The sequence below is a fragment of the Phaethon lepturus genome, unplaced genomic scaffold (assembly GCF_000687285.1).
Source record: "Phaethon lepturus isolate BGI_N335 unplaced genomic scaffold, ASM68728v1 scaffold15615, whole genome shotgun sequence".
Classification (NCBI taxonomy): Eukaryota; Metazoa; Chordata; class Aves; order Phaethontiformes; family Phaethontidae; genus Phaethon; species Phaethon lepturus.
The window spans coordinates 1-12,727 of record NW_010538495.1 but is presented as its reverse complement, the minus strand read 5'-3'; the positions used below and the strand labels follow the sequence as shown (position 1 = coordinate 12,727).

At 37.4% G+C, this 12,727-nt stretch overlaps 1 protein-coding gene across 2 annotated transcripts in view; it reads right to left on the bottom strand.

Annotated features, from left to right (window-relative positions):
- The window catches only part of CHFR (checkpoint with forkhead and ring finger domains, E3 ubiquitin protein ligase), a 23,312-nt gene extending 10,673 nt beyond the window's left edge, over window positions 1-12,639 (bottom strand). The window contains exons 1-5 of one of the 2 annotated variants that reach the window (XM_010286836.1): window positions 12,504-12,639; window positions 10,305-10,404; window positions 2,881-2,990; window positions 353-412; window positions 1-205 (exon numbers count right to left, since the gene is read on the bottom strand). In XM_010286836.1, the coding sequence (XP_010285138.1) occupies window positions 1-205; window positions 353-412; window positions 2,881-2,990; window positions 10,305-10,404; window positions 12,504-12,639 (611 nt within the window). The remainder of the gene's footprint in view (window positions 206-352; window positions 413-2,880; window positions 2,991-10,304; window positions 10,405-12,503) is intronic. The other variant, XM_010286837.1, reaches the window with a different exon arrangement.
- Between the last annotated feature and the right edge of the window lie 88 nt (window positions 12,640-12,727).

The following is a 12,727-nucleotide window of genomic DNA, read 5'->3' as shown; positions in this document are numbered from 1 at the left end:
TTATCCTGCGGAACAGATGCAGACTCAATAACAGAGGTAGAAGAAGCATTAAAGAGGTTAGATGTAGAAGTAGATGGCTGTGGTTCCTCATAGCAAGACTGAGTAGCTGATGGTGATGAGGTAATTTGTGTCTCATCATTACTTCTTCCTGTACTTGAGGTATCTTTGGTCACATGGCATTGGTTTTCTACATTAACTTCTACAGTTGGAAGGGGGGAAAGGAAAGAAAAAGATCTGTGTGACAGTCACCACATCATGGCTTCAAAATTCCAAGGAATCGAACTCTCTCAAGAGGGTTACATTAGTCATTGGAGCTTAGCTCCTCTTCATGGATCTTGAATTACTTCCTTACCTACTGGTTCTTGAGTTGCATCATGTTTTGTGTTTAAGGATTCATAAAGATAAGCAACATCTGAAAGAGATTGAAAAGTATTGATCAGAATCTTTAAATAAAAATTCAGTAACCTTAATCTCACATAAACAACCTCTATTCACAAGTGGCTGCTTCCCCAAGGTGTCTGACAATGGAAGAGGCAAATGAGGAGTCACCTCTATAGTACAGTGTTAATACTCTGACTTAGGAGGCAATTAGGAACAGCACAGCAAGATTTTTTCTTCTCAGGCAGAGCAACTTTTGTGTGACGCTTAACTTGTGCCAGCCATGGAACCAGAGGCTTAATAATTTCTTAAACCTGAAATCTGCTCTGTGTCAGAACAAACTGTATTTTTACTGATATTTCAGTGAAAGTTCTTTGAAGAAGCTTACTATTTCTGAGCTCGCTTCTCAACTTCTTAGATCAATTTTATTTCATTTGTTTGTGAGATACATGAGCTCTGAAAAATACAGATTAAGACATGCCATAAGTTTCATCCAGAAACTAATTTACTATCTATTAATAAAACCAACTGGAAAATATCCCTTTCTTCTCCATCCTACTTCAGCTTAATACAGTTCCAAGGATCCCCCTAACTTACTACTTTTTTTTTCACCTCCAGCCACCTAGAAGCAAATAAGACTCTCAGTTTATAGCAACCATTTTTCTGATCAAAAGTTAAAAAGTATTGTCTCCTTCAGAACTACTCAGAACGTCCAGGTCCAAACAGGCATGCCAAATCTAAATTCTCTCTCTGTCTTTGAAGATGGAGAAGATGAAAAAGCAAAACTGAAGGCTTGGTAATTCAAATACTTGTTAACCGAAACAGAAATCAGTGATTCAGTTCATTGTGAAGTACCTGGAAAAATCACATAAATGAGTTGTTCCAAGAAGCACCAACTGCAATAGTGCCATCTTAGAAAGGATTTGTGCGATAAACAAGCCATACAGACAAATACAGCTTATCACTGTTTCTTGTAACATTTACATCAAACAGCATAAGTAGGCCTGATCTGTCACTATGTAAATTAACAGCAACTTCATAAAGGAAGTAGTTCAGTAATAAGTATGTATATGTCTAGAATTTTTTTAGATTAGCAGTTCATATGTCCATTACTGCAAGAAAATTGTAAATAGTCTTATGTTTTACATTAAATACCATGCTGTAAATGTATCTAATACTACACCCTCCCATCTCCCAGTACATCCAATTGTCTTCACAAGAATAGTGTGGCTTATGACCATACGAAGTCTGTCCATTCACCTTAAAGTTCCACTTCAGAGCTATCAAATACAGTAATGAGAATTAACATTTAAAATGCCTCTTTCATCTGAAATCTTTCCAGAAAGTGAGTGATCTCTACTGAAATTTAAATATTACATACATCATACTTAAAAGAATTGCATAATAACAAACAGAGCAGTTGACTGGGGGACAACAATACATATGTAAAAACAGAACTTGCCCATTCCCTCTCTCTGTCCCCCCCGCCATTTATCAAAGTTGAACCCTGTCTGTTATTTCATTATTACGAGCAATTAAATTCTTTCTGTAAATCTTTTCAGCCAGTGTTAGATTTAATGATCCTGTGTAAGTGAATAAAATGAAATGGTATGAAATGAAAAGGTACGACATGAAAATTCTGCTGCCTCAATAGTTATAATTTCTCAATAATTTATGAACATCTTTAAGACAGATGCCAACACAGACCATTCATTAAATCTTTCATTAATTTCATTCCATTGCAAAAACTGAGCATTTACATCTCCACCTTGGTCCTCTAAAACTTGGTGCCTGACTTCTAGCCAGTGAACATATGAAAGAACATTACTTCCTGCCCAAAAACAGCTTGGCTTATTTAAAAACCCTTTGAGGAAGGGCCACAATTTTTTTTTTTTTTTCCAAAAAACTAATTATGCTATTTCAATTGCATCATCTTGAAAAGAATTCCTGAAAAGAATTACAGGCATGTGAGGCATGATTCTTCTTTAAGGCCACACAAATATTTTTCCAGGTTTACTAATTCTACTTTCACTATAGGGCTTTCGCTGTCCTCTCCCCCCACCTCCCGTTTTGCCTCTTCCCGCTTTAAAAAAAAAAAAACAACCAAAAAACAAAAACACACACAAAAAAAAGACTTTTGCAGCCTTTCCTTCTGGTACCAAAAATTGCTTTAATGCGATATATAACGTATCACTAACTACCCCAGTAATTTGACTTCTAAAAGAAGCACTGAGCATATGATCAGGACCTCAGTTACCATTCCATGCATTAGTTCTTCCAAAACTACTTCTAGGCACATTTCAATTTCAGACAGTTGCTCAGACTTGTCCCTGTGAAAACTGGCACATCCATGACCTCTTCTATGGAGACTTGTTTTTAAACATTAACAAATTATTTGTCTTAAAATTGAGTAACTCTGGTTTCATTGTACTGATATTTCTTCTCTCCAATGACTCAAAAAAAATTACTAAGCATGCCATTTAAAAAATATAATTTACTTACTGTTCTCTGGCTCATTTTTTCTGTAAACAACATAGATTACATCTCCAGTCTGTAAAGGGTATGTCTGCTTCTTCACCACTTTCAGTTTATTAATTACTGTTCCATTAGTACTGTAAAGAGAAAGAAAAGATAACTTAGCATAGATGTTTTCATAATTACATAGGAGAAGGCAGGGAAAACATAAGACACTTTTAATGAAGAAAAACTATTGGCTCTCAAAAAAAAAAAAAAAAAAGTAAGCTAGAATAAAAAAGAAAGTCCAGAAACAAATTTAAAAAATTGTCGCAAAGACAGAAGTGCAGAGCTACTAGGACTTCAAAGCTCATTTGCAGCTACTGGTAAAGAGATGGTAGCTGACAGACAGACAAAAGATCCCTGACATTTGGCCAATGTCTCAAAATAATTAGATGATTGTTTCTGTACAATAATCTCCACTCTTAAAGTATAAAACAGGAAAGAGCAGTAGGGAGTTCTATTCAAAAAGTTCTAGGTTATATTTTACAGTTAACACTGGGAATCTCCTATGACATTCTGCAACAAAGGAACTTTTCCTGCACAGCCGGGGATGTTATGTGGCATTAATTTTTCTCCCCTCTTGCTTCAAATAGCAAAAAGCCCTAAAATACCAAGGTTACTTAGGCTGTTTGCAACTCAAAAGCAAGTAGTAAGGTGGAAAAAACAGTTATACATACTTAAAAGATGAGTTGGAGTGAATCATTTTGGTATTGATAAAAACTCCAAGACTCATGGAAGAAATTAAATTGAGGAAGAGGAAAATGCAGAGCATTGCTTATTAATAGAGGTATCTCTGCTCCTTCACTATGGGTGATGTTTTATATACAAGCTATTAGTGTTTTATAATAAGTCAAGTTATTCAAGTATTGAATAGTTCCAGCTCAGTTGCAATAAGCCTCTTTCAGGGCTGCAGCATTCTAGAACTTCAGACTTCTGCCATTCAAAATCTCAGCAAACAGTACCAAATATAAAAGAATAGAAATTCTGCTTCTTCCCCTCAGCAAAGCAAGCTGTTGCATGAAATAACAGCAAACCTCTGCTGCCACCTCCTGGAGGCCACCACTTGTGCCCAAGACACAACAGCCTTCCTCAGACCAGTTTCTTTGTAGAGGAGAAGGATGGTTATTTAGAAATAAACACCTTCCCTTCCCATTATTTTCCTTTTAAAAATCAACCTGGAAAAATCTCTTGTCATTTAGTAACATGACTAGAGAAAGAAAACTAGAACTTCATCCTGTTGACCTTTTTGGACACGAAGTCAAAAGCATTACATTAAAAAGTCAAAAGGAAAAGCAAGCCTTTCTGAATCACTACAGCAAGTCTTGATCAAGGTATCAGTTCTTGCTCTTACCTCTGCAACTTCTTTCACTATCTACATGGTTGAATCAACTAATCCAACATAAATAACAAGATTAAAAAAATAAAAATGCTACTTTAAACATTTAGAAACAAACAAAAATATTTGGGTCACATTGATATCTAATCTATTAAAGAATCTTCAAGATTCTTTAAGCAAGAAAACTATTTTGAGCTTGCCTTTTTACCTGAAGCATACAGATGTTGACTGGCCTGAAAGACATAAGCACCAAAGAGCCAGCAGAACAGAGACATCACTAAAAGAATGCCAAAGTTTAGCAATTTAGAGGAAAAAAGAATTTTAGTCAGTCTCTTAGAAATTATACTCATTTTTAATTTAACATCGATGCTAGTGATAATATATTTAAACAATTATGTCGAAGTAAAAATTGCACCTCCTTCAACTGTCAAAGAAACAGCAAAGCTTACGACAATCCCTGAAACCTACCAGAGGTCCTTTAACAAAACTAGGAAACATCAAATTTGACCTCCTTAGTTTTCCAGGAGGCAAAACAAAGCATGCATCTCCCATCTGCCGTAAGTGGTTTAGATCTTATTCTGTAATAAACAGCTAAACTCAAGTAAAGAGAATTGTCTCCTACTGAAGTTTAGCTTCTACAGGCAATTCCTAGTCGCAATATTTCACTAAACATAGGGGGGAAAAAAAGTCACAAAAATGTATTTTATGAAGTTTCTCTGTCATGACTGCCAAGTTCCAAGACGGTTATGAGGGACAAGAACTCAAGTGAGCTATCCTTGGAAAAAGAAAAAAAACCAAAAAATATATATATCACCACATTATCTAGTAACCACTCCTGCTACATCTCACAATGCAAACTGCAGAACTAGCTACCCAAGACCTTAATTGTCAAATTGACTACAAACAGTCAAATCTTTTTAGTTCTGCACAGTTATACTGACTTCAGTGAGAGCTGACTAATTAATTATTTGGCATCCATGAACCCAAAGGAATTAAGAATAAACTGATAGCACACAACAAAGAAAAATACAAGCTTTTCTTAAATACATTAGCAAACTGAAGTAGTTGTATTTATATCTCAGACAATAATCAAAGAGAAAAAAATATCCAGCTACCCCAGATAATTGTATTAGTCTTTCATTTCAAGTTTCAAGCTTCAGCATGAGGCATTTAACAGATATGGTGACATACCAGATTAATGTTGTGGGTATTTTTTAACCAGGCATACATGATAAATTATGACATTTGTACATACCTCTGATGTTTCAAATTAAAGGCCCCCATAAAATAAGTAGAAAGTACAACGAGAATCTCAAATATGATACATTCCATTCATTGGGACTTAATGGTGAATTGGTACCAACTGGCTGTATAATTTTTGAGGTGCAGAAGAGAAATGGTTCTATAAGATATAAATTGTCTGCACTGTGAAACAATGTCACAAAAGGTCCCAATGTCACTTTTCTTAAAAGTGGAAGAAAAAAAAGTCAGGCCTTGACTCAATTCCAATGTAGTCAATGACTCTACAGTTTGATTTATGAACCTTACATTACCTACACTTCCCCATCTCAGCTGTTGTGCAGAACTGATGTGAACAGCAACAGCTCACTCAGAACAGGCTTACTTTTGAAGTAGGTGAATGATCTATGTGTTGTAAGATACTTTGGTATCCTTGCGAGAAAAATGCCAGTCTTACTTTTTAGTTATTACTAGCATCCATCCAGGAAAAGAATGTAATTTATGGTAAAACTTCTGGGTTAATAGTTTTAGAAGTTATCTGCATTTTGTAAACTGAAATGAGTTTTGAATTCTAGTAAATTACAGAATCTCTTCTGTACTGTGCCAGTCTCCATTTTTTTAATGTTCACAGAAATAGTTTTGACTGGTAGGGTGAGGAAAATTTAGTAGCAGGAACGACACCAGCACCAATTGAAGATCAGCCTCCAATTTACTCACAGAAAGGGAATATCTGCTTGCGTGTCACATGAGTATCAGCCTTGTGTAAATATGCCTTTTGTGCTCTGAAACATCATTTACTACTTAGAATCCTTTAAAAAAAATTACCTAGAAGACAACAAGAGGAGGTCTTTAAAAAAAATGTCCTTGGTTGCCATTAAAATTTCTATCTCAAAATTGAGACTCTTACAATTGCTTTTACTTAAGGCAAGCCAACTACTGCATCCACTGTGTTAGGTCAGCTTGTAAAATTCATCTTCCTTCAAGCAGTATAAAGCAACTAGTGCATACTTTGAAAATAAAGCAGAAACATACCCCAAAAAAGGGCAAGTCTGGGAAAATTTTATTGTACTATTTGCTAATTCTTGGCTTTTGTTACTTCCAAACTTCTATTTACTCAATAATTTTGACTTTTCTACACATTTCCTTTCACCTGCAAACTTATGGTAATTCTTTCCAAAGTAGATCGAAGAACTCGTTATGCTACCCACGGAGATAAAAACCAATGCTGGCTGTCTACATATATTTGATGATATTCTTTGGTTTAGCTGCCATACAGAAACAAAGTCCACTCAGTTTAACTGTCCCACACTAGCTGCCTCCTTCAATGCATTCCTCTTCACCAGAAAAATCTGAGCTTGACCACAGCAATGTTTCCAAACTATTTTCCACTTCAGAGAAGAAAAAGCTGATGCTGCAGTATTTTTCTGGGACTCTGGGCATCTGCATTGCCAACTGAAACATTCACAAATCTTCTTTCAGCTTGATTAATTTTTTGGAGCTCATCTGATATTCAGCACAAACACTGGAAGAACAGATAGTCTTCTGCAAGTCATATCAGCCCATTTAGTTTCTTGATTCAGCAAATAGTAGCCACACTTCATACCAACTCACAGGCAAGCAGAACACATAAAGGATCTTACTCTTTTTGTTACATACATGGAAGTGTAACATGCATAAGCAGCTAACTGGTAGCACTCCATAGCTGCAGCCTTTCTATTATACCACCATTGTAACAAGCCTCACCTTTCATGAATGTATCATATAGAAAAATAACTTTAATTTGGCTTTGCTAGTTTTCTGCTAGCTGCACCTTCTGCCTCAGGGTGTGTGTAGGAAAAAAAAGGGGGCAGGAATGTTTCTGCAACATTCACAATTCCTTTAGCTTGTATTGACACACATACTTCCCTCACTACAAGAAGGACATGGAATTGCTGGAGTGTGTCCAAAGGGCGGCAATGAAGCTGGTGAGGGGTCTGGAGCACAAGTCTTATGAGGAGCAGCTGAGGGAACTGGAGTTGTTCAGTCTGGAGAAGAGGAGGCTGAGGGGAGACCTTGTTGCTCTCTACAACAACCTGTAAGGGGGTTGTGGCAAGGTGGGTGTTGGTCTCTTCTCCCAAGTAACCAGTGATAGGACGAGAGGAAACAGCCTCAAGTTGCACCAGGGAAAATTTCTTTGCTGAGAGAGTGGTCAAACATTGGAACAAGCTGCCCAGGAAGGTGGTGGAATCACCATCACTGGAAGTGTTAAAAAAACGTGTAGACATGACACTTTGGGACATGGTTTAGTGGGCATAGTGGCGTTGGGTTAATGGTGGGACTTGATGATTTTAAAGGTCTTTTCAAACCTTAATGACTTCTGTGACATTGGTCTAAACCAATTCTACCAGCTACATGCAACTGAAACTAGGACGGTTTTCTCAAGCTTAGATTTACAGCTATGCTCTGAGACTGCCATGACAGGCAAACATGGCCTGATTTGTTGTTTGAAACATCTTGAAATTTGGGGTAACATTTGAGTGACAATTATAAGCCATTCCTGGACATCCTAGCTAGGCCTCATATTTTTTCCCTAAAATTTAGCATTCTATCCCGCAGTTTCTGGGATTATAAGCCCTCCAGGGATCTATCCAGGGACCTATCCTGATTATTTTCTCTAGCTATAACCTAGAAGTAGAGAGGAAATACACCCTCATCAAGCTTGCAAATGACACCAAAGCAGGGACAGAGCTGAGCTGCCATACAGAGGCTCTTAGGCAGGCTAGAGGAATGAGCTGACAGGAACATCATGACATTCAATAAGGACAAACTCCAAGTCCTGCACCTGGGATGGAATAACCACCTGCAAAAGAGACCAACCAGCAAAGGCTCTTGGTGGATCTTATGACTAAGTGTAAGATCATATGCTTTGGACTTAGGCCTAGGCTTAAGTCAGCAGCATGCCCTGGCAGAGGTGAAGGCCTACAGCACACTTGGCTGTATTAACAGGGGTGTAGTCAGAAACTCAAGTGAAGTGATTATTATTCCCCTTTACTTGAAACTCATTAGCCCACATCTAAAATATTACATCTAGTTTTGGGTCAGAATGCACTGTGAAGACAACGGAAGTCTGGATAAGGGCCCCAAGAGACTACAGAATCCCTGTCCTTTGAGGTTTTCAAGACTAGAGAAAGCCTAAAAAATAAACCCAAATCCAGTGATGGCCCACCTTTGACAGAGTTTGAACTAAGTGACCTCCTGAGGTCTCTTCGAACCTGAATAATTCTATATGTTCCCTTTTACTTGAGGAAATAAAATAAAAAGAAATGCACAGCCCATGTAAATATCTAGAAGCGAGTTCCTCACCCTGAAAGACTCCTTTTAATATCAATATAGCTACTAATTGATCAAGAGACAGAAAAGGAGCAGAGGTGCAATAATTCTGATGAAAGAAAAATATCAACTAAAGCTCATATATTCTGCCAGTGGCCCCAAAAAATGTGCATGCCATACAATTAGACAGTTCAAAGTTTTTTCAGAATATTCTTGGAGGGTTTTTTGTCAGAGGCTCAGCAGGTATTTGATACTAACCCTGAGCTACCAGAACAATACATTTAATTGCATTCTGGTATGCCAGAACAGGGATTCAGCATGATACTCTTCAAAACCTCAAAATTTCCTCTTTATGTATGTACATCAATATATTTTGAAGTGTCGTCTTTGTCTTTGGGTAAAATGCCTTACAGGCATGAAAAATAGGGGGAGCTGGCAGAAAAGTATTACTTGTTTCTTTATTGACTGCAATAACCTGGCAGAAGAAGAATGTGGTTTACAGAAGCATTTTAAAATGTCACGGAATTCTTGAAATGTAATAAACAAGAAGCTTTCTGCAATCTTAGACAAAAAATCCTGTCAAAAATAACACAGATGAAAATTTTAAGACGTTTACAGTCTCCTCCTAAGAAATACCATTCCATTCAAATTCCTATCTCAAATTTTATAGACAATACTAGAAAACAAACTAAAAACCATTGGAAACCACCCACAACCCCTGCAGTGCTATTTGTACTCCCATAGTAGCCTTAGAACTCTACAGGAAATAGCCCTCACCAGTATAGCAAGTTCACTGGTCTTCAGTATGTGAAGTAGTATGTAATTAACTCTATAAACTAAAAGTAGTTCCACTAAATTAGCTCTAGCTTTTTAACAGTAGTTCCAGTGAGATATGGGCTTAAGTCTTTCTACATAAAGGGCCTTAGTTCTCACACCCCTAACTTAACACAGAAACACTCAGAAAAACAAATTCTGATTAAAGAAAAGAAAACAAACCTGAAATATCAACAGTAAAAATCTAGCAAACATCTTTTATTATTAAATTAGACTGAATAGGCTCTGATCTCCATCTGACATGCCCACCACAACTGCTAGACTACTACTATACCGATGGTACATAGATTACTGATATTTTGAATACCAGGAAGTTGTATAACAAGTACAGATTTTTACTCCACATCTATTTTATGCTTTGAGATCATCACTGCAGGTATTTCATTGCCTACGCAAGTGCCTGAAGTGAGGCACACTCAAGCTTAGAGCTTTTAAGAATGCTGGCATCACTTTTTTCACAAGTCTAAAGAAATATGCTACAGAACTATTACACCATTTTTCATCCAGTAGACTATGAATTCCCTTGTAGAAGAAAAAAAAAATTTAGGAAGAGCCAAACATGGATGTAAAAGCAGGAAAAAAAAAGAAACAAAAAAGTGAAGAATTTACTATTGATGCCTTGAGCAATACACAAGATTGTACTTCACAGACTAAAAAGAAGATAAGAGTAGAAGTTCATAGGAGAACAAACCTTGTATCTTCCAGTGACACTTGACCAGATTCTTCATCCACTATGATTTTACAGTGATCTCCAGACACCAACTTGTTGCCAGGGAAAGATAAGTCACAACCTTAAAAAGAAAGCAGATTTTCCAGCATGCTTAAAAATATACATCACACAGACAGATCAGCATTCTACATGTCTATAAATGCACAAACTGACTCATGTACATCTGCAATAGTTCAAAACTTCCACTGGCATATAGGCAGCATCATAGTCAAGTATGTAAAACATAAATACAAGCAGTGAGATAGCTCCATGTGCTGATATAAGCTTATTTCAACAATTTCAAGATGTTTTCATTACACCCCTCCAATCTTAGCCCTTACAGATGGAAATCAAATCACAATTACTCTGTTCTAGAGTGGTAGAGATAAATTCACACATACTTGAGGAGTTCAATCTAAATTCTCAAGGCATACATCACAGAGCACCCAGCTCCTTTTCCACATCATTGTAACATTGTTTTATTGGATTTAACTTCTGCTTCATCCCAGTATATTCGGGGGAAGTAGTAGGAACTAACAGCTAATAAATAAAAGAGTATCATCGTTCTATGTTGAAGTCTTTTTCTTCTCTTTGTTTTTAAATAGGAAATTTTTTTCATCGCTGCTGACAGTGCTATTACATTAATAAAGCTGAAGGGAGATTAAAAATCCAGAACTCAGATTTAGGGATATGCAGAAGAACTGTAATCACAATGTGACATGACAGAAACCTTCCTGCCTGTGACTCCAGGGCTCTGAGCAAATCTAGTATTTTTACTTCACTTTAACATTGAATGTTCAAGGCAATGATCAAGGTTCCTCTGTGTAAGACACCAACATCTCTCACAAATGTCTCAAAGTACTTGCTTACATAAAAGTTACAATTAACAAATGTGATTCATTTTCACCTATTCACATTGTAGGCGCACTGAATCTCAGCCTGCGAGAACAACGTATCCAGAAGGAAAATAGTAGCCACTAGATATGCTGGTGACAGTTTATCACTAACCTACTCCTAATATTGAAGGAACAATCAACAGCTACCGAGTTAACTGTTGCCACATGATTTGTGATATTAGGAGGCCCAGTGAAAGTGAGCAGACTAAATTTTATTCAGGAGCATGCCAACATTCCCATTCTATTCTATGGAGCTAGACTTACTTTCATATGGGAACAGGAAGGACAAAATGCTTGAAACAAGCATTTCCAATGCTCCTGAAGTTTTTCTAAGTAATACCTATGACCCAAAGCTTGGCAATTCTTGTAAACACTTATTTTATTAATCCATTAGCAAGGAGTTATGGAAGCAGTAAAACACACAAAACTTTTTTTTTCTGCAAGATCTCTATTTCTACTAGACCTCAATTTGAAGAACTTTACCTACAGCTTAGATAATGATAAGCAATCTAAATGTATATTACCAAATGTAAATAGGCAAAACATTTTTCCTACAATACAGTATCTGAATGTCCCATAGATCTATAGCATCTGGTGTGTGTTTGGGACTATTTACAGAACATGACTGGTCAGTCAAATAGCTTGAACTGATCAAGAGGAAACTGAAAATTAGTGCTGTCAGGGACGAGTAAAAAAATTAAATCACTGCGATGATTGTTTTAAATACAGTAAGCATGAAATCCTTTAAAATAAAGGCAAGTAGTAATAGCCCTCGACTCTGAGAATAAAGCTTTCAAATCCACTCTCAGAGAAACTTTCAGTACTTCTTAGCAATCGTTATATGGCCAGAAGAATTAAGGGCTTTCATGTGGGCGTTTTCTTTTCTGGGAAGCACAAGCATTTTGCATTGCAGTTCCAACTTATTTTAACCGCAGAAACAAAATGAGAACATAAACAGGACTGATACACAGAAACTCTTCTGAAACAACAATCGTTTTTTCTTGTTTGTACAAACTGTCACAGACAACCTAAAAGGCATATTCCCTTTCAAACGTGCAAATGTCACAAGTTGGTAAAAAAGAAAAGGTCAGTGTAAAACTTCCTCTTCACACAGAGCCAAGAGGTAAATTAGGAATAAGGGACCGTCTGTAAAGCCCTCCAACAGTTGAAAGCACCAAATCCAACTAGTTTCAGTCCACCTTCCAATGTTTTAAAGGCCAGGAGGGGGATCGCTTGCCGTCCCCGGAACACCGCCCTACGCCACCGCAGCCTGTCCCTGTCCCACCTTTCTTCCGACCAATTGTCCATTCTCTTTTCAGCAGCAAGACGTGCGGCTCTGCCTCATCAGCACCCAGCCGGATCAGCTTCCCCCAGGGCTGCTGCTGCTGCCGGCTCTGCTCGCCTCCTTCCGAGTGCTCCATTTGGATTCACATCTGACAAAAACAAACAAAGCGAACCCAGACCCCACCGTCACACAGCACCCGGGGGGGAGAGGGCTCACTCGGGGCC